The sequence below is a fragment of the Oncorhynchus masou genome, chromosome 6 (assembly GCF_036934945.1).
Source record: "Oncorhynchus masou masou isolate Uvic2021 chromosome 6, UVic_Omas_1.1, whole genome shotgun sequence".
NCBI lineage: Eukaryota > Metazoa > Chordata > Actinopteri > Salmoniformes > Salmonidae > Oncorhynchus > Oncorhynchus masou.
In genome coordinates this window covers 27719395-27742260 of record NC_088217.1, presented here as the reverse complement: position 1 = coordinate 27742260, position 22866 = coordinate 27719395, and the positions used below count along the sequence as shown (strand labels likewise).

Here is a 22866-nt window from a genome sequence, read left to right as displayed (position 1 = left end):
AATGATCAAATATACAGAGAACAAATTCCAATAGTCTATACTTAAACTTTTTAACATCATAATTAGCTCAAATCAAATCACATTTATTTATATAGCCCTTCGTACATCAGCTGATATCTCAAAGTACTGTACAGAAACCCAGCCTAAAACCCCAAACAGCAAGCAATGCAGGTGTAGAAGCACCGGCATCTTCCCCAATATCTGGCATCTTCCCCAATATTTGGAACCAAGGACTGATCACCCCAATCCACAAAAGTAGAGCCAAATTTGACACCAATAACTACCGTGGGATATGCGTCAACAGCAACTTTGGGAAAATCCTCTGCATTATCATTAACAGCAGACTTGTACATTTCCTCAGTGAAAACAATGTACTGAGCAAATGTCAAATTGTTTTTTACCATAATATCACCATACACACCCTAATTGACAAACAAGCCAACCAAAACAAAGTTAAAGTCTTCTCATGCTTTGTTGATTTAAAAAAACAACCTTTGACTCAATTTGGCATGAGGGTCTGCTATACAAATTGATGGAAAGTGGTGTTGGGGGAAAAACATACGACATTATAAAATCCATGTACTGTACACAAACAACAAGTGTGCGGTTAAAATGGGGGGAAAACACACTTCTTCCCACAGGGCGAGACAGGGATGCAGCTTAAGTCCCGCCCTCTTCAACATATATATCAACAAATTGGAGAGGGCACTAGAACAGTCTGCAGCACCCAGCCTCACCCTACTAAAATCTGAAGTCAAATGTCTACTGTTTGCTGATGATCTGGTGCTTCTGTCACCAACCAAGGAGGGCCTACAGCAGCACCTAGATTTTCTGCATAGATTCTGCCAGACCTGGGCCCTGACAGTAAATCTCAGTAAGACCAAAATAACGGTGTTCCAAAAAAAGGTCCAGTCGCCAGGACCACAAATACAAAATCCATCTAGACACCGTTGCCCTAGAGCACACAAAAACTATACATACCTTGGCCTAAATATCAGCGCCACAGGTAACTTCCACAAAGATGTGAACGATCTGAGAGACAGGGCAAGAAGGGCCTTCTATGCCATCAAAAGGAACATAACATTTGACATACCAATTAGGATATGGCTAAAAATACTTGAATCAGTTATAGAAACCCATTGCCCTTTATGGTTGAGGTCTGGGGTCCACTCACCAACCAAGAATTTACAAAATGGTACAAACACCAAACTGAGACTGCATGCAGAATTGAGCAAAAATATCATTTGTGTACAACGTAAAACACCAAATAATGCATGCAGAGCAGAATTAGGCTAATGATACCCGCTAATGATCCAAATCCAGAAAAGAGATGCTAAATTCTACAACCACCTAAAAGAAAGCGAATCCCAAACTTTCCATAACAAAGTCATCACCTACAGAGAGATGAATCTGGAGAAGAGCCCAAGTTGGTCCTGGAGCTCTGTTCACAAACACAAACACAAACAGACCACGCAGAGCCCCAGGACAGCAACACAATTAAACCCAAAAAATCATGAGAAAACAAAAAGATAATTACTTGACATATTGGAAAGAATTAACAAAAAAGTGAGCAAACTAGAATGCTATTTGGCCCTAAACAGAGAGCACACAATGGCAGAATACCTGTCCACTGTGACTGAACCAAACTTAAGGAAATGTAACAGGTGATTCCCCTTGCCACTTTATTGTTAAGCCAATGGGTTTTTGGTTTTAGTTTTATCTTGCCTTCACCTACTCAACATGACATCTTATTGGCTGGTTTGCGTAGCTTGCTTACGAGGGAGGATGTTTCATTAGAATCATCCCAGTGAACAAGCACCAAACCAGCGGTAAGTTGTTGGTTGCAAAGCACTGCACGTCAAAAGTGATTTTTATACTCCCAAGTGATGATTTAAATGTACAATTTATATCAATTTGTTTGTAAATGTTATTCAAACATCACACATAAGATGCAGCGTTTTTTTGGTGCATATTTGGTCTGTATTTTGTTGTAGAGAATTCCAGCTAATACTAGCTAGCAACTTACTGTGTCTAGTGGGGTGGTTCATATATTTTGTACAGTGCGTCACGTGCAGAGTTGGATGGTGAGCTGTGCATTGCATGACGTGCAATTTTGTGCTGTTGCTATCAGAATAAAGCTCCATGACTGGTGCTACAAGTTGGAGCTCCTGTCGATGATTGATTGTACACAACACAAGAAGAGTACTGTTACAGAAAGCTTTGACTATGTACAGACTCAGTGAGCATAGCCTTGCTATTGAGAAAGGCCGCCGTAGGCAGACCAGGCTCTCATTAGAAGACAGGCTATGTGCACACTGCCCACAACATGAGGTGGAAACTGAGCTGCACTTCCTAAACTCCTGCCAAATGTATGGCCATATTAGAGAAGCATACAGTGGGGCAAAAAAGTATTTAGTCAGCCACCAATTGTGCAAGTTCTCCCACTTAAAAAGATGAGAGAGGCCTGTAATTTTCATCATAGGTACACTTCAACTATGACAGACAAAATGAGGGAAAAACATCCAGAAAATCACATTGTAGGATTTTTAATGAATTTATTTGCAAATTATGGTGGAAAATAAGTACTTGGTCACCTACAAACAAGCAAGATTTCTGGCTCTCACAGCTCCTCTGTCATCCACTCGTTACCTGTATTCATGTCACCTGTTTGAACTTGTTATCAGTATAAAAGACACCTGTCCACAAACTCAAACAGTCACACTCCAAACTCCACTATGGCCAAGACCAAAGAGCTGTCAAAGGACACCAGAAACAAAATTGTAGACCTGCACCAGGCTGGGAAGACTGAATCTGCAATAGGTAAGCAGCTTGGTTTGAAGAAATCAACGATGGGAGCAATTATTAGGAAATGAAAGACATATAAGACTACTGATAATCTCCCTCGATCTGGGGCTCCACGCAAGGTCTCACCCCGTGGGGTCAAAATTATCACAAGAACGGTGAGCAAAAATCCCAGAACCACACGGGGGGACCTAGTGAATGACCCGCAGAGAGCTGGGACCAAAGTAACAAAGCCTACCATCAGTAACACACTACGCCGCCAGGGACTCTAATCCTGCAGTGCCAGACGTGTCCCCCTGCTTAAGCCAGTACATGTTCAGGCCCGTCTGAAGTTTGCTAGAGAGTCAAGTCAAATCAAATCAAATGTATTTATATAGCCCTTCGTACATCAGCTGATATCTTAAAGTGCTGTACAGAAACCCAGCCTAAAACCCCAAACAGCAAGCAATGCAGGTGTAGAAGCACGGTGGCTAGGAAAAACTCCCTAGAAAGGCCAAAACCTAGAGAGGAACCAGGCTATGTGGGGTGGCCAGTCCTCTTCTGGCTGTGACGGGTGGAGATTATAACAGAACATGGCCAAGATGTTCAAATGTTCATAAATGACCAGCATGGTCCAATAATAATAAGGCAGAACAGTTGAAACTGCAGCAGCACGGCCAGGTGGACTGCGGACAGCAAGGAGTCATCATGTCAGGTAGTCCTGAGGCATGGTCCTAGGGCTCAGGTCCCCCGAGAGAGAGAAAAAAATAGAGAAAGAGAGAATTAGAGAGAGCACACTTAAATTCACACAGGACACCGAATAGGACAGGAGAAGTACTCCAGATATAACAAACTGACCCTAGCCCCCCGACACATAAACTACTGCAGCATAAATACTGGAGGCTGAGACAGGAGGGGTCAGGAGACACTGTGGCCCCATCCGAGGACACCCCCGCACAGGGCTAAACAGGAAGGATATAACCCAACTCACTTTGCCAAAGCACAGCCCCCACACCACTAGAGGGATATCTTCAACCACCAACTTACCATCCTGAGACAAGGCTGAGTATAGCCCACAAAGATCTCCGCCACGGCACAACCCAAGGGGGCGGGGGGGCGCCAACCCAGACAGGATGATTACATCAGTGACTCAACCCACTCAGGTGACACACCCCTCCTAGGGACGGTATGAGAGGGCCCCAGTAAGCCAGTGACTCAGCCCCTGTAATAGGGTGAGAGGCAGAGAATCCCAGTGGAAAGAGGGGAACCAGCCAGGCAGAGACAGCAAGGGCGGTTCGTTGTTCCAGAGCCTTTCCGTTCACCTTCCCACTCCTGGGCCAGACTACACTCAATCATATGACCCACTGAAGAGATGAGTCTTCAGTAAAGACTTAAAGGTTGAGACCGAGTTTGCGTCTCTGACATGGGTAGGCAGACAGTTCCATAAAAATGGAGCTCTATAGGAGAAAGCCCTGCTTCCAGCTGTTTGTTTAGAAATTCTAGGGACAATTAAGAGGCCTGCGTCTTGTGACCGTAGCGTACGTGTAGGTATGTATGGCAGGACCAAATCAGAGAGATAGGTAGGAGCAAGCCAATGTAATGCTTTGTAGGTTAGCAGTAAAACCTTGAAATCAGCCCTTGCTTTGACAGGAAGCCAGTGTAGGGAGGCAAGCACTGGAGTAATATGATCAAATGTTTTGGTTCTAGTCAGGATTCTAGCAGCCGTATTTAGCACTAACTGAAGTTTATTTAGTGCTTTATCTGGGTAGCCGGGTAGAGCATTGCAGTAGTCTAACCTAGAAGTGACAAAAGCATGGATTAATTTTTCAGCATCATTTTTGGACAGAAAGTTTTCAGATTTTTGCAATGTTACGTAGATGGAAAAAAGCTGTCCTTGAAATTGTCTTGATATGTACTTCAAAAGAGATATCAGGGTCCAGAGTAACGCCGAGGTCCTTCACAGTTTTATTTGAGACGACTGTACAACCATTAAGATTAATTGTCAGATTCAACAGATCTCTTTGTTTCTTTGGACCTAGAACAAGTATCTCTGTTTTGTCTGAGTTTAAAAGTAGAAAGAGAGCATTTGGATGATCCAGAAGAAGATTGGGAGAATATCTTATGGTCAGATGAAACCGAAATATAACTTTTTGGTAAAAACTCAACTCGTTGTGTTTGGAGGACAAAGAACACCATACCTACTGTGAAGCATGGGGATGGAAACATCATGCTTTGGGGCTGTTTTTCTGCAAAGGGACCAGGACGACTGATCCGTGTAAAGGAAAGAATGAATGGGGCCATGTATCGTGAGATTTTGAGTGAAAACCTCCTTCCATCAGCAAGGGCATTGAAGATGAAATGTGGCTGGGTCTTTCAGCATCACAATTATCCCAAACACACCGCCCGGGCAACAAAGGAGTGGCTTCATAAGAAGCATTTCTAGGTCCTGGAGTGGCCTAGCCAGTCTCCAGATCTCAACCCCATAGAAAATCTTTGGAGGGAGTTGAAATTTCATGTTGCCCAGCAACAGCCCCAAAACATCACTGCTCTAGAGGAGATCTGCATGGAGGAATGGGCCAAAATACCAGCAACAGTGTGTGAAAACCTTGTGAAGACTTACACAAAATGTTTGACCTCTGTCATTGCCAACAAAGGGTATATAACAAAGTATTGAGATAAACTTTTGTTATTGACCAAATACTTATTTTCCACCATAATTTGCAAATAAATTCATTAAAAATCCCTGTGATTTTCTGGATTTTTTTTTCTTCTCATTTTGTTGAAGTGTACCTATGATGAAAATTACAGGCCTCTCTCATCTTTTTAAGTGGGAGAACTTGCACAATTGGTGGCTGACTAAATATTTTTTTGCCCCACTGTATTTCCCTCAGATTACACAGATCCACAAAGAATTTGAAAATAAAAAAGATTTTGGTAAACTCCCATATCTACTGGGTGAAGTACCAGTGTGCCATCACAGCAGCAGGATGTATGACCTGTTGCTTCAAGAAAAGGGCAACCAGTGAAGAACAAACAGGGTAGCCTAGGGGTTTGAGCGTTGGACTAGTAATCGCAAGGTTGCAAGTTCAAACCCCCGAGTTGACAAGGTACAAATCTGCCGTTCTTCCCCTGAACAGGCAGTTAACCCACTGTTAGGCCGTCATTGAAAATAAGTATGTGTTCTTAACTGACTTGCCTGGTTAAATAAAGGTCAAAAATAAATACAACCCATGTTTATTTATTTTCCCTTTTGTACTTTAACAATTTGCACATCATTACAACACTGTATTTAAACATAATATGACATTTGAAATGTCTTTATTCGTTTGGATCTTCTGAGTGTGTAATGTTTCCTGTTCATTTTTATTGTTTTTTTTCCCACTTTTGTATATTATCTACTTCACTTGCTTTGGCAATGTTAACATGTTTCCCATGCCGATACAGCGCCTTGAAATGAATTAAAGCCTTCCAAATGAAGACAATCACTTTTGAATGGCGAAACACTGAATCCTACTAATTACAACACGCGCGTAAATACTGTACTTTTGAGTCGACCGGGAGGCGGATGCAAAACACGCCTATTGACGCACTCACGCCTTATTGACGCACTCTGCTGTGTAAAAACCACCATGGCGCTGTGCAAGAGAGGGGTTCAATGCTGTGTTACAACGATAATAAGATGCAGTTATCCATTTCAAGGGATCTCATCAAACGTGTCGACATACACTCCAATATTAGCCTACTCAAGATTAAGGTACTGAATAACGCGAATGTCACTGGAAGATGGAGAGTAGCTAGCCTTCTCGAAATGCTTTGTCGGTAATTGTCGTTGGTTATTCTCTCTGGTCCTTCCAGCTAGAGCTAACGGTGATCATTATAATGTTGCAAGCACGCGAAATAAACAATGTCGCTAACAGCGTTGGCATGCAGCCTTCTCGTCAGTTTCTGGTGGTCGGTACTAACGTTAGCTTCTATAGCCACAAAGGCATAAACTCTGGTCTTTTATATCTAATTAAATTAGATGTTAAACCTAACCTTAACCACACTAACTTTATGGCTACGCCTAACCGTATTGAGACAAAAAAAATACATTATTTTTGATGTGCTCATTTAGTTTTTGTGTATGAAATCTGACTGCCTATAGAAGCTAACGTTAGTGGAAACCATTTTGGTAAGCGGGGGGCGCGGCGCCATGGAGGTTGAGAGAACATTTTCTGCAATTCTATTCATTTTTTCCATGGCAGAGGGAACATTTTGCGGTTTTAAAGCAAATTTCCTGTAATTTTACACATTTTGCCATGGGATGATGAGAAAAAATGTACAGCTAATTTCCTGCTTTCTACACGGTTTTCCATGACTTATGCCATGTTATTATATGTTATTTTAAAGTGACTAACAAAATCGATTGCTTGGTAAGTTAGTCTAACCAGCTATCTATAAAATGTCCGCTGACATCGGCTAATTGAGTGACGAACAAGCAGAACGGACAGTTATGCCGCTTATGCCTGAGAACAGCACTGTTTAAACGGTGACAATGTAACCAAATACATTTGCCTTGCTGATAAATTTTGTGATTTTTTTCCCCCCGGCGGCATGTGCACGTGAAAGAGCAAAGACCACTGTCAGTCAGCAAAGTCATCATATTTCACAACATATAACCACATCCAAAGTGTTAATCCTTTCCCTGATTTTTAGGTGACATTTGTGGGTTAAATCAGTGTCTAGGGATTGAAAGTAAACCTGCAATCCTCCTGCAGGCTAGCACATTATGCTGCATCCAGAGGTTAAGCAGACTATTATCAACAGAAATCTGTTACATTCCCACTGAAACCTTTATAGGCTTAGGTGTCCCAAATTAAACTATTCCCTGTCCTCATACAAAACATCACATGGGATATATACAATAACATAATCTTGAAACCCAGAACCAAATTATTTTATGAACACTGGGATGATGGGGGGAGAGACTAACAAAAACACAATGTTACAAGGTATTTTTAATGTAATTTGTCCCTAAATCTGATATCCCTCTCTCTTGTACAGTGTATTATCCTGCAGGCACTACTCGTTATCTCAGGGCAGACTAGGCATATTTCAGAGAGCCAGTGAGAGGTATGAGAAATTCCTTGAACATCGATTCCCCCGCCTCTACATCCTTTATACCACCTTTGTGAAAGGTAAGTACCCCCTAACCAATATGACACCCTCTAATGCCTAACTGACAACTTCTCATGGGCAGCTCCAGGGAGGGGTTTGATGGTGCTGAAGCCCCTTCAAAAACAGGCTTAGCACCCCCAAGAAATAATGTATTATTACTTGCATGCATAGGTTGCAAGCAACCCTACGCAACAACCAAGCTACTTCTTAGCTACCTCAGTGCAACTTCTCCATAGACGGTCTACAACTGTAACATTTTCCATTTGGAATTGGATAGCCCCTTTCCCGCTAGATTGTGCTGCCCAAAGTGTATGTTTTATTTTGTTGAGGCAATACCATGTAGCATTTTTGCAATGTGTTTATGTGTTCAGGATTTCGGCTCATGGTACACGATGTGAGGGAAACAAAGAGGATAAGGATGAAAATGCTCACTCAAGATGTTTCACTCAAAGAGCTGCCCTACCGTGAGATGGAGACCATCATTCTGGTCAGTGAGTCACACTTTGCAGTTCCACCCTGGCAGCCATACATTTTGTGCAGTAGACACATTGACTGTGTCCCAAATGGCACTGTATCCCCTTCATAGTGCACTACTTTTGACTAGGGCCTCTAGTCAAAAGTAGTTCACTATAGGAAATACAGTGCCATTTGGGATGCACATATCATAGAGGCAGTTTATGACTGTCATAAACTCTACAGCAGAGAACTTGATAAAATATTCAAATGTAATGCTCTCTTTTTGTCTGTACCTCTCTCTCTTTTTCTTGCAGTTTCGCAAAGACATGATAAAAGCCATTCCCCTGGTGATAATATCTATCCCGCCTTTTGCCATCATTTTGGTTTTCACTCTTATGTGAGTTGTTGTGAATCAACCAACCTGATATTGACTATCATTTGCTAACAGTTTTAAGAGTGATTGAAAAGAGTGCAAATTAAGTCAATTTTAGGGGAGTCGTGCATGCTTCCAAAATGCCTTTTTTGGGGGGGTATTAAATGAATGGTGAATGATGGGTTACCTCCAACCTCTAATCTGATATGTGTCCCCTCCTTGGTAGGTGCCTGTTCCCTAGGCAGCTCCTGATTCGTCACCTGTGGACTCCGCAGCAGCAGCAGGACTTCCAGAGGTTGTACCACGAGCAGAGATGCCGACACCGTGAGAACATCCTGAAGGGTGTGGCCTGGTCAATACCTCACATCAAAGAGTGGACCCTCCGCAGCCATCTGCTTACTCTTATCAGCAAGGTTAATTAAACTCTGAGCATGTTTGTTAATTGAACACGGACATTTCAAACAGTTGCCATGCATTTATTTTATTCTAGGCCTATACTGTAGGTAATGATTCATCACAATTTTGAAATGCATAACCAGACTGTCAGTGTATGTAAATATTACAGATCATCTAAGAGTTATCCCAGCTATACAATTCTGTGTTTACTAATTATCATTACATAGACGATCAGTGAGAAGTTGTGTTAATGGCTAAAGGGAAAGGTCCACATCCATATCATGCTAATAATACAGTGTGATAACTTCCCACACCGGCAATTGGTTGAGGCCTTTTGTGTTATGCGAGTACAAGACTGTAAGTGGGTGTTTTTTGTGTGGAGAGTGCAGTTGAACCTGTCCTGCCTGGTCCAGTTGGTGTGTATCTGCAGAATGGGAAGGGTGATTTTAAATGTTTGTTATGCAGGTGGAGAGTGGGGCTCACCCCAGTGTGAAAGACATCAGTGCAGTGAGAGGCGTGTTTTCCGGACAACCACTGGGATTAACAGGCATGGACTCTGGTCACATGGTAAGGATTTTTGGTGTTTATTTCAGAGTGGGCCTCTGCTTGTAAAGAGCATCGCGTTTCATATTGTTATGCAATTGTGTTTTATAAGAAACTTGGAGAGAGCAGATTAGGAGGGTGAGGGTCATCCCTGTATAAAAATAGTTTAGTTTCATCTGTGTTCTGTCTTAGGTTTCACAATATGCTTCAGGTTATTTGAACTCTTTTTGATTTGTTTGGGGATTCAATTCACATGGATGACTCATCTGGCAGGTGTCTTTCTCACTCTTTCTCCCCATTTATTCCTCTCTACAATTCCCTTTCTTTCCTGGTCTTTATTTTTCCCCTTGCTTCCTCTTTCCATTTCTTTCCCCCTTCCTATATTCTTATCCTCTTCTAATTCCATTGTTCCCTCTCTCAGAGGCTGCTGTGCTCCCACCTCTTGCTGAACCCCTGGCTCCCTGGGTTCCTGCTCCGGCGACGGCTGAGGGCCAAAGCCCTGGACCTGCTTTACTTGGATCAGGCTCTAGACACACTGGGACAGGGCCAACTCACTGACGCAGAGATTAGAGAGGTCAGGTTCCCCATAACCCCTCCATATAATCCCATCTCAAGACTGCCATTTATAGATCTAAATAAAGTCAATACGGTACTCCCTCTATACAAATGGGTTGAAATGGAATAGCAAGTGATAATCGGAGAAGTCAGGGGTCTCGACACTCATTTTTAGATAGAAATCAATTAGCAAATGCCTTTACCCAAAGCAGAATTTGTATTCAGTAGGAGTAGGTTTGCTTACTGCATCGGACACAACTCGGGTGTAGCACTATAGTCTAAAAAAGAGAGCAGTTGGAACTGCTAGCTGATGCTTCAGTGTATGGTTTATGGCATAAAAATAAACATACATTATAATCTTTGGTCAGTCAGAATTACAAATTTACAAGGGAAATGTTTTATCTTAAGCGTGATGCACTACTTCTCTTCCTCACTCCACTTCCCCAGGCCTGCTATCTGCGGGGTCTCAATCCCAGTCGCCTCACCACGAGCCAGTGTCGAGAGTGGCTCCTCCAGTGGCTTCAGCTGTCTACCCAGCTCACAGGTCTGACACTTACTTACAGGCAGACTTGGGTTCAAATACTATTTTAAATAATTTCATATATTTTGGGTTTTCAATTGAGCTTGCCTGCCGCGATGGAACCAATAGAATTGTCGCTAAAGTGCAAACCCCTCCCGTGGCACTCAAGGCGGGCTAAAGCAATCACTCAAATATATTTAAAAGACTTCAAAAAGTATTTGAAGCCAGATCTGTTTTACACACTGGGGATTGCTTGCTGTCATATTTATGACAGCTTGGTTCACAATGCCAGTTTGCTCTATACACTCTATTTTTATCATGGCACATCCTGGCTTTCACAGTGCACCTGCTATACAGCATTATGCTATTGACCTGGGCCCGGTTTCCCGATAGCGATGGAACCTAGGCCTACGAGGGTTTTAACGAAGCATCGTTCCTACATCAGCTGAAGATGTAACATGCGTTTCCCAAAACACTGCGCAGAAAGAACGTTGATTGGAGCATGTGTCGATACTGATAGGATCGAAAGACAGTGCTTCTCTCAGACCAGCTTTCTCCATTAAAATCTAACCTTAACATGGCAATTATTCCACAATAAAGGTGGCGGATCAGCTCCTAAAGAGAGACCACTTATATGGTTGCAAATATTGAGGCAGCTTATTTTTATGCTTGCCCTGTAATAATGTACTATATCACAGATTTGGCACATCATTGCGCACATTTTGTTACACACTTAAATAAAAAAAATGGTGTAGCCTACAATTTGCGAAATAGAACTCCAGTGACTGAACATATTGATTTCAATATGACTGAAATATATTGGCCTATGTAGCCTATACTGTATCTTTTAATGCAGTCGTTTTGATTTGAAGCATCTTTTTAATCAAGAATATATCAAGAATATATACATATTTGGATGAGCAATGTCAGAGCAGCATAGACTAAGATACATATGAGATGATTAATGCAAAATATGTAAACATTATTAAAGTGGCCAGTGAATTCAAATCTGAATATAGGGCAGATGACTGTTTAACAGTCTGATGGCCTTGAGATAGAAGCTGTTTTTCAGTCTCTCTGTCCCAGCTTTGATAACCTCGCCTTCTGGATGATAGCAGGGTGAACAGGCAGTGGCTTGGGTGGTTGTTGTCCTTGATTTTTTTTGTTGGCCTTCCTGTGACATCGGGTGCTGTAGGTGTCCTGGAGGGCAGGTAGTTTGCCCCCCGGTGATGTGTTGGGCAGACCGCACCACCCCCTGGAGAGCCCTGCGGTTGCAGGCGGTGCAGTACCAGGCGGCGATACAGCTCGACAGGATGCTCTCAATTGTGCATCTGTAAAAGTTTAAGGGTTTTAACATCTCTAGGGTATGTGAGACGGTAGCGTCCCACCTGGCCAACATCCAGTGAAATTGCAGAGCGCAAAATTCAAAAATACTAAATTAAAATATTTAACATTCTTGAAAATATGTATTATACATCAAAATAAAGCTTAACTTCTTGTTAATCCAGCCGCCGTGTCAGATTTTAAAAGGGCTTTACGGTGAAAGCAAACCATGCGATTATCTGAGGACAGCACCCCGCATACAAACACATGAAAATCATATTTCAACTCGGCAGGTGCGACACAAATGTCAGAAATGGCGACATAAAAAAATGCCTTACCTTTTGATATTCTTCTGTTGGCACTCAAAGGTCCCAGTTACATCACAAATGGTCCTTTTGTTCGATAATGTCCTTCTTTATATCCATAAACTCAGTTTAGCTGGCGCGCTTCAGTCAATAATCCACTGTTTCCCTCCATCAAAATGCATACAAAATGAATCCCAAACATTATTAAAACTTATTAACATTATTAAAGTCAAACAACGTTTATAATCAAATCTTAGGGATCCTAATATGCAAATAAACGATAAAATTTAAGACAGAGAATAGTATGTTCATTATCAGAGATAAATAAGAAAGAACGCGCTTTCCTCCATGCGTTTGGAAATACTACAGCCAAAATGGGAGCCACCTAGAAAAACTACAATTTCTGGGTCACTTCCAAAAACCAGCCTGAAACTCTTTCTAAAGACTGACATCTCGTGGAAGCCCTAGGAACTACAATTTCTGAGGACTTGGGCTTATAATTATAGTACTAACCATTGAAAATATGAAAATAGTGGTTAGCTGAATTTGTTCTTGTTTTTTGGGGGGATGGTTTGTCCTCTGGGTTTCGCCTGCCATATCAGTTCTGTTATACTCACATATACTCCTACAGACATAATTTTAACAGTTTTAGAAAACACTATCTAAATCTACCAATTATATGCATATCCTAGCTTTTGGGCCTGAGTAACAGGCAGTTTACTTTGGGCATGCTTTTCATCTGGATGTCAAAATACTGTCCCCTACCCCAGAGAGGTTAACTTTTTGGGAACGGGGGGCAGTATTGAGTAGCTTGGATGAATAAGGTGCCCAGAGTAAACTACCTGTTACTCGGGCCCAGAAGCTAGAATATGCATATAATTAGTAGATTTGGATAGAAAACACTCGAAAGTTTCCAAAACTGTTAAAATAATGTCTGAGTATAACAGAACTCATATGTCAGGCAAAAACCTGAGAAAAATCCAACTAGGAAGTGGGAAATCTGAGGTTTGTAGTTTTTCAAGTGGTTGCCTATCCAGTGTAAATGGGGTCAGATTGCACTTCCTAAGGCTTCCAATAGAAGTCAACAGCCTTTAGAAAGTTGTTTCAGGCTTCTATTGTGAAAGGGGAGCGAATAAGAGCTGTTTCAACAAGTGGTCAGGCTGAAAGCCTTTAGTTTCGTCTCGCGCGTGGCCGTGAGCACGATGGTCGTTCCTTTTCCTTTCTAATGACAACTGAATTGTCCGGTTGGAATATTATTGGAGATTTATGATAAAAACATCCTAAAGCTTGATTATATACATTGTTTGACATGTTTCTACTATCTTTAATGGAACTTCTTTCACTTTTCTTCTGGACTTAGTGCCCGTGCTTTGTGCATTTGGATTAGTGAACTAAATGCGCAAACAAAAAGGAGGTATTTAGACATAAAGATGGACTTTATCGAACAAAACAAACATTTATTGTGGAACTGGGATTCCAGGGAGTGCATTCCGATGATCATCAAAGGTAAGTGAATATTTTTAACGCTATTTCTGACTTTTGACTCCACGACTTGGTCGGGTATCTGTATGGCTTGTTTTGGTGGCTGAGCGCTGTACTTAGATTATCGCATGGTAAAGCTTTTTTGAAATCTGACACAGCGGTTGTATTAAGGAGAAATTTATCTTTAAGTGCCAAGCCAAATTTCTTTAGCCTCCTGAGGTTGAAGAGACGCTGTTGTGCCTTCACCACACTGTCTGTGTGGGTGGATCAGTACAGTTTGTCAGTGATGTATACGCCGAGGAACCTGAAGCTTTCCACCTTCTCCACTGTGGTCCCGTCGATGTGGATGGGGGGTGCTCCCTCTGCTGTTTCCTGAAGTCCATGATCAGCTCCTTGGTTTTGTTGACATTGAGTGAGAGGTTATTTTCCTTGCTCTACACTCCCAGGACCGTCACCACCTCCCCGTAGGCTGTGTCGTCATTGTTGGTAATCAGGCCTACTGTTGTCATCTGCAAACTTGATGGTTGTTGGAGGCGTGCGTGGCCACGCAGTCATGGGTGAACACTGAGTACAAGAGGGGGCTGAGCACACACCCTTGTACAATCTGTCTCTCTGGAAGGAAATGCTCGCAAATTTATTATCCAGAGACTGAACATTAGCAAGTAATGTACTCGGGAAGCGGTGGGTTGTCTGCGCACCTCCTAGAAGTCCACTCCAAATACCTCTTCTCTGCCGGTGTTGTTTTGGATCAGCCTCTGGAATCAGTTCAATTGCCCTGGGGGGTCGAACAAAGTATCCGAATCGGGAAAGTCGTATTCCTGGTTGTAAATGCTGGTGAGTTATCACCTCTCTGATATCCAAAAGTTATTCCCGGCTGTATGTAATAACACACAAATTGGGGATAATAATGTAAGCAATAACACAGAAAAACAGTACTGCAAAGTTGCCTAGGAACTGGAAGCACGGCCGCACAATCTGTCGGCGCCATTTTCACAATTGTTACTTGTTTGTAATAATTTCAAAGACATTGCAACTATGTATTTGTAGGCAACTTCGCTCCAAAGTTATCGGCGGTCACAGAGAGACAAACAGCTTTATTCTATATTTAGTGGAATCCTTCAGTTTATGAAGTGGTGGGGAATGGCATAAAAAGCATTTAACATCGCACTTAGCTGTTCTACAAGTGGTATAAGGCAGTCTGTAAATAACAAGGGTTTAAGTGTAACTTGAGCAACGATGGTTTTGGGGAAACAGTCGGGATTTGACGATGCTCCTTCAAATTCTAATGATGAACTTAAGTCTAAGATACTTTTAGGAAACTGGGCCCTGGTATTTACAAAAGAAATGACATGGTAAATATGGTTATTATATAGTAATTGCAGATATTACACTCCACAGTTCTTGGGGATTCATGAAAAGACCGTCATTATACCTTTTTATATAATTTCATAGCTACAATGGTGTTGAATGCTTTGAAGTAGCCTATACCAGAAAGTAGCCATTTCATTTTTTATCAAACAAACACCTGAAAGTAATTTTTAAAACAAATGTTTTAATGTAGTAATAACTTCAGCTTCATTAATATTTAGAAGTGTATACTTCCACAGATGGGGCATGAATGTTAATTCTTTATTTTCCAATTGTCACTCATGAATCTCAGATAGTATTCACTATCCTTGTCTTATGGGTCTCCTTCTGTGCTTTCTAGAATCAGAGACATCTCTTCTGCTGCACAACATGGTCCTGCTCTCAGTCAACTATCCCAGCTCCTGACCAGAGGAACAAAAGCATGCAGCGGCAACCAGACTTCATTATATTTATTAATTTGCTCTCAGGCGAGAAAGTCTAATGGGACAGTGACAATTGTTATCTCGTTTTCTTGGGATAGAAAGGGTAAGAATGATCCAAACTGGTCAATTGTTACCATGTGGAGAATCAATGATTCAGTGCATGGATGACATTGATTTTTACTGTGCTGTATGTCTTAATTCATTCCAGTCAATTGATGTCACACATTTGGTTGCAATCTCACGTGTACGTACACACACACACACACACAATATAGACGTCACGCATATGTCTTGTGGAATGAATTGGAAAGAGATGCACTGGATAATGTGACTCAAAAGAAGGAGCTCGCACACACTCAAACTTTCATTTGGCATGCAAACATTTCAGTCTACCAACTGGTGTTCAGCATAGAAGTGGGTTCCCAAATATGCCAATGCAGCCCAGCTGTACCTTGCTCTTCCAAAATGTATAAATGTCCTGTTGTGGGGCTGTATATTGATACTTTCAAGGAGATAGTATGGGACATTTTTATGTGTGGTGTTAATGTAACTGTTCCTTTTAGGTAACTTTTTGACTTGGTAAGTATGGTGCATTGTAAAATGATAGTCTGTCAGGTCAGAACACCAGTCTGTAAGGCGCATACTTATATAGGCCTACCGTAATAAATTTGAGACATAAGGAGACATTTGTTTGAATTTTTTATCTGAATTTATTTATAACAAGCATACCACTGGAAACCATATTACAACCAAAAGATGCAGGTGCATATTTAGTTTCACCTAATATAAGGTAAATCTAATTAAAAAATAAGCACAGTGTTCATGTGTATGACACTACAAGATCTATAAACTTTTTGTCTGTATCTATGCTCGTCAATCTGTCTACTTCAAACCCTTGATTCAAAAACCAGAGAACAACAATGTATCAAGTTCTGCTCCAAAGCTCAGCAGTGTTTATTGGGAAAAGGCTGTTATAGAGAGCAACAGTAATGGGGGGGACAGCTTTGAATATCTTCGACTACCCAAAAGATTGGCATGACTGACAAAATATTGGGGGCGACAGGTTTGAATATCTTCGAATACCCAAAAGAAGGCATGACTGAGAAAATATTTTTATAAATTGTATTTCTTAAGAACAGTTGGAGATTGCAGTGGGCCTCAAAATAATCCAGACAATAGAAGTTTTGAACTTTAGAGTAGGAGTCATCTCAGGGGTGACGACGGGTATTCAAGTTGAATACCTGAAGAGAATTCATGGTGTGGTTGGTTCCCAGCGTCTGACCCGCTGGGTGAATGGAGAAAAAGAAAAGTCAGTCCTGTTGTTTTTTGATAAAGAGCAAATACCTACACATGTGAAGCTTGGTTATGTAAGAGCTTTCGTCCCCAAACCACTGCAGTGTAAGAATTGTAAAGGATTTGACCATGTTTCAAGTATGTGCATACGAACAGAGTACACTGAAGAAAGGTGTGTAGAAAGATGACAGTGTTGCAATTGTGGTGGGTTTCATGATCCTGAGTTCCTGGAGTGCCCTGTAAGGGTGAAGGAAATTGAGGTGGCAAAAGTTAGTGGTCAATCAAATCTGTGAGGCGTTTTAAAATAATTGTGAAAACAAGTGATATAGCCGGTAGTAAATGTTTGCTGCCAAACAAAAGATACCCTGTGTGTTAAAAAGGTGGATTTTGTTGCGTTCATTGCCACAGTTGTAAACTGTACAGTGCAAGTCTCAAAGAAGTTGAAGAAACTAGACCATTATTGTGGCTGCAGCAGAAAGGTTTTTGGACTCCAGGAAGACTTGCAAGTGGTACTGGTACAGGAAGATCTGTGTTTTGTTATTTATTTAGTAAATTATTTTGTTAGTTTTTTGGAGGAATCCTGTTTCCGTCCCTCATAGTAGGTGGCAGGATGCACATTAAATTGTGTGATCGCCAATATACCATAGAAAAATAAGTGCATATCATTGCAAAAGCCAAGCCGTGAGGCCGAAGGAATGGTCCGTAGAGCTCCTAGACAGGATTGGGTCGAGGCACAGATCGGGGAAAGGGTACCACATTTTTTTTGCAGCATTGAAGGTCCAAGAGCACAGTGGCCGCCTGGCCAAACTGAGCAATCGGGGGAAAAGGGCCTTGGTCAGGGAGGTGACCAAGAACCTTCCAGAAGGACAACCATCTCTGCAGCACCCCACCAATCAGACTTTTATGGAAGAGTGGCCAGACGGAAGCCACACCTCGGTAAAATGCACATGACAGCCCACTTGGAGTTTGCCAATAGGCACCTAAAATACTCTGACCATAAGAAACAAGATTCTATGGTCTGATGAAACCAAGATTGAACTCTTTGGTCTGAATGCCAAGCGTCACGTCTGGAGGAAACCTGGCACCATTCTTACGGTGAAGCATGGTGGTAGCAGCATCATGCTGTGGGGATTTTTTTCAGCGGCAGGGACTGCTCCAGAGCGCTCAGGACCTCGGACTGGGGCAAAAGTTCACCTTCCAACAGGACAATGACCCTAAGCACATAGCCAAGACAACGCAGGAGTGGCTTCGAGACAAGTCTCTGAATGTTCTTGAGTAGTCCAGCCAGAGCCTGAACATCTCTGGATAGACCTGAAAATAGCTGTGCAACGAAGCTCCCCATCCAACCTGAAAGAGATTGCGAGGATCTGCAGAGAAGAATGGGAGAAACCCCAAATACAGTTGTACCAAGCTTGTAGAGTACCCAAGAAGACTCCAGGCTGTAATCACTGCCAAAGGTGCTTAGACAAAGTACTGAGTAAAGGGTATGAATACTTACAGTATTTTTAATACACTTGCAAAAAATCCCAAAACTGTTTTTGCATTGTCATTATGGGGTATTGTGTGTAGATTGATGAGGGGACAAAAGATTTGATCAATTTTAGAATAAGGCTGTAATGTAACAATGTGGAAAAGGTCAAGGGGTTTTATTTTACTCTCGGAATGCACTGTAAATACAAAACATTTACATAGACAAAAATATTCTCAACCTCCAGAGGAGTATGAGGGGGGGGTTAATTATAATTCTTACAAGCTTGTTTTGCTGGTAGCTTATTCTTTAGATGTTTGGGGCTGCTGGTAAATCCTGATGTGCAGGAATAAAGAAGTGACATTGGACTAGTCTTTAGGGTGTCTATAGCTAGGTTTCCACCCAATTGGCGACAGATTTTCATACCAATATTCTAAAATCTTCATAAAAACAATATACCATTTGAGTTTCTTTTAGAAAAAATTGGCGTTGAACAACATGACAGGGAAGATTTGAATTTACCCACATTTAAGTGTCCTTAACAGCTATAACAAATTACAAAAACACTTGTGTTTCGATGTGTAGTGAGTGTATGCTAAACTTCATAGCCTTTTTTTTTTTTTTTTGGCAACTTTCCTGAAACAACAATTGTCCACCTCACGGGTCAGCTTTCAGAGATTTGAATATTAAATTGCATCAGAGCATTGCATGCATAGGCCTTTAGGCTTAGGTGTCCACTGTATAATATTAATATTTTAATTATATACATACTACCGTTCAAAAGTTTGGGGTCACTTAGAAATGTCCTTGTTTTTGAAAGAAAAGCATTTCTTTTGGATCAGAAATACAGTGTAGACATTGTTAATGTTGTAAATTACTATTGTAGCTGGAAACAGCAGATTTATTAATAGAATATCTATATAGGTGTACAGAGGCACGTTGTTCTGATTAAAGAAGCAATAAAACTGTCCGCCTTTAGACTGGAGCATCAGTATTTGTGGGTTCGATTACAGGCTCAAAATGGCCAGAAACAAATAACTTTCTTTTGAAACTCATCAGTCTATTGTTCTGAGAAATGAAGGCTATAAAATGAGAGAAATTGACAAACTGAAGATCTCATACAAAGTTGTGTATTACTCGCTTCAAAGAACAGCGCAAACTGGCTCTAAACAGAATAGAAAAGAGAGGGAGGCTCCTGTGCACAACTGAGCAAGAGGACAAGTACATTCGAGATCTAGTTTAAGGAACAGACGCCTCACAAGCCCTCAGCTGGCAGCTTCATTAAATAGTACCCGCAAAACACCAGTCTCAACGTGAACAGGCGACTCCGGAATGCTGGCCTTAGTTACCAGCCTCAGAAATTGCAGACCAAATAAATGCTTTACAGAGTTCAAGTAACAGACACATCTCAACTGGAGGTCGACCGATTAATCGGAGTGGCCGATTAATTAGGGCCGATTTCAAATTTTCATAACAATTGGAAATCGGTATTTTTTTACACCGATTTGGCCGATTTAATCTTTATTTAAATAAGTCAGTTATGAACACATTCTTATTTTCAATGACGGCCTAGGAACGGGGTGTTAACTGCCTCATTCAGGGGCAGAACAACAGATTTTCACCTTGTCAGCTCGGGGATTCAATCTTGCAACCTTACAGTTAACTAGTCCAACGCTCTAACCACCTGCCTCTCATTGCACTCCACGAGGAGACTGCCTGTTACGTCAATGCCGTAAGCCAAGGTAAATTGCTTGCTAGCATAAAACTTATCTTATAAAAAAACAATCAATCATAATCACTAGTTAACTACACATGGTTGATGATAATACTAGTTTATCTAGCGCGTCCTGCGTTGCATATAATCGATGCGTATCGTTACTCCAATGTGTACCTAACCATAAACATCAATGCCTTTCTTAAAATCAATACACAGAAGTATATATTTTTAAACCTGCATATTTAGCTAAAAGAAATCCAGGTTAGCAGGCAATATTAACTAGGTGAAATTGTGTCACTTCTTTTGCATTCATTGCACGCAGAGTCAGTGTATATGCAACAGTTTGGGCCACCTAATTTGCCAGAATTTTACGTAATTATGACATAACATTGAAGGTTGTGCAATGTAACAGGAATATTTAGACTAATGGATGCCACCCCTTAGATAAAATACGGAACGGTTCCATATTTCACAAAGAATAAATGTTTTGTTTTCGAGATAATAGTTTCCGGATTCGACCATGTTAATGACCTAAGGCTTGTATTTATGTGTGTTATTATGTTATGATTAAGTCTATGATTTGATAGAGCAGTGACTGAGCGGTGGTCGTAAGCATTCATTCAAACAGCACTTTCGTGAGTTTTGCCAGCAGCTCTTTGTTGTGCGTCAAGCATTGCGCTGTTTATGACTTCAAGCCTATCAACTCCCGAGATTAGGCTTGTGTAACTGATGTGAAATGGCTAGGTAGTTAGCGGGGTGCGCGCTAATAGCGTTTCAAACGTCACTCGCTCTGAGACTTGGAGTAGTTGTTCCCCTTGCTCTGCATGGGTAACACTGCTTCGAGGGTGGCTATTGTCATTGTGTTCCTGGTTCGAGCCAAGGTAGGAGCGAGGACAGGGACGGAAGCTATACTGTTACACTGGCAATACTAAAGTGCCTATAAGGACATCCAATAGTCAAAGGTTAATGAAATACAAATGGTATAGAGAGAAATAGTCCCATAATTCCTATAATAACTACAACCTAAAACTTCTTACCTGGGAATGTTAAAAGGAACCACCAGCTTTCATATGTTCTCATGTTCTGAGCAAGGAACTTAAATGTTAACTTTCTTACATGGCACATATTGCACTTTTACTTTCTTCTCCAACACTTTGTTTTTGCATTATTTAAACCAAATTGAACATGTTTCATGATTTATTTGAGGCTTAATTGATTGTATTGATGTATTGTATTAAGTTAAAATAAGTGTTCATTCAGTATTGTTTTAATTGTCATTATTACAAATAAAAAAAATAGTCTGATTTAATCGGTATCAGCGTTGAAAAGTCATAATCGGTCGACCTCTAATCTCAACAACTTTTTAGAGGACAATGCATGAATCAGGCCTTCATGGTCAAATTGCTGCAAAGAAACCATTACTAAAGGACATCAATAAGAACAAGAGACTTGCTTGGGCCAAGAAACACAAGAAATTGACATTAGACCAGTGGAAATCTGTCCTTTGGTCTGATGAGTCAAAGTTTGAGATTTTTGGTTCCAATCGCCATGTCTAGGTGAATGGATCATCTCTGCATGTGTCGTTCCCACTATGAAGCACGGAGGAGGAGGTGTGGGGGTGCTTTGCTGGTGACACCATCAGTGATTTTATTTAGAATTCAAGGCACACTTAACCAGCATGGCTACCACAGCATTCTGCAGCTATAAGCCATCCCATCTGGTTTGCGCTTTGTGGGACTATCATTTGTTTTCCAACAGGACAATTACCCAACACACCTCCAGGCTGTGTAAGGGCTATTTGACCAAGAAGGAGAGTGATGGAGTGCTGCATCAGATGACCCGGCCTCCACAATCACCTGACCTCAACCCAATTGAGATGGTTTGAGATGATTTGGACCACAGAGTGAAGGAAAAGCAGCCGACAACTCCTTCGAGACTGTTGGAAAAGCATTCCAGGTGAAGATGGTTGAGAGAATGCAAAGGGTGGCTACTTTGAAGAGTCAAAAATAATGTCTACTCCTGCCAGTTTACTAATCACTGGGTCTGACTACCAACATTACGCACACCTGGCACCACCGTTACACACACCTGTGCCTCATCGTGACACAGCTGGACTCCCATCACTTCTCTGATTACCTCCCCTATATGTCACTCCCTTAGTTCCATTCTCCAGGCAGTATTGGTTGTGTTTCATGTCCAGTCGCTACTCTTGTCTTGGTTTACTACATGATTCCATATGTGTTATTTCATTGTTTTGATGTCTTCACTATTATTCTACAATGCAGAATATAGTAAAAATAAAGAAAACCCTTTGAATGATTAGGTGTGTCTAAACTTTTGACTGGTACTGTAAATCAATCTATATAAAGGAAGAGAAGCTTAGTCCTGACACCCGAGAGATAGATGCATTTCTTTATTTCAGATGGCTGTTGCAGCTACTATACAGATAGACGTACAGGAGGCTAATTCGTTTCGATCAGAATATTTTTTTATAAAGATAAGCATTATATTGTTAGATTATATGAGTAACTCTGGTAGGCCTCAAACTGACTTTCTCACCTTAAATTCAACTGACGCGACGCACTGCCTTCAGGAAGTTTACCCAGGACACTCCTGACATGCAAACCAACATTTTATTTCATAATTGGTTCAAATTAGGTTACGGTAAGAGTCCGTTTTACATGCGTATCCTTATCGAGATTCCCTA

At 41.3% G+C, this 22866-nt stretch overlaps 1 protein-coding gene across 1 annotated transcript; it reads left to right on the top strand.

Annotated features, from left to right (window-relative positions):
- The first annotated feature begins 6392 nt into the window (after positions 1-6392).
- On the top strand, positions 6393-16385 carry LOC135541801 (LETM1 domain-containing protein 1-like). The gene is made up of 9 exons (XM_064968196.1): positions 6393-6535; positions 7825-7958; positions 8310-8425; positions 8709-8791; positions 8994-9180; positions 9629-9730; positions 10128-10280; positions 10709-10805; positions 15600-16385. Exons 1-9 carry the CDS (start codon positions 6411-6413, stop codon positions 15662-15664), a joined length of 1062 nt encoding a protein of 353 aa, XP_064824268.1. The 5' UTR covers positions 6393-6410; the 3' UTR covers positions 15665-16385.
- Positions 16386-22866: the final 6481 nt, after the last annotated feature.

Excerpts from the sequence above, each read along its gene's own strand:
- LOC135541801 (XM_064968196.1), top strand. The coding sequence starts at position 6,411 with ATGGCGCTGTGCAAGAGAGGGGTTCAATGCTGTGTTACAACGATAATA. Across the intron at positions 10,281-10,708 it reads CTGACGCAGAGATTAGAGAG|GCCTGCTATCTGCGGGGTCT; the intron begins GTCAGGTTCCCC and ends CCACTTCCCCAG. Across the intron at positions 10,806-15,599 it reads GCTGTCTACCCAGCTCACAG|AATCAGAGACATCTCTTCTG; the intron begins GTCTGACACTTA and ends TGTGCTTTCTAG.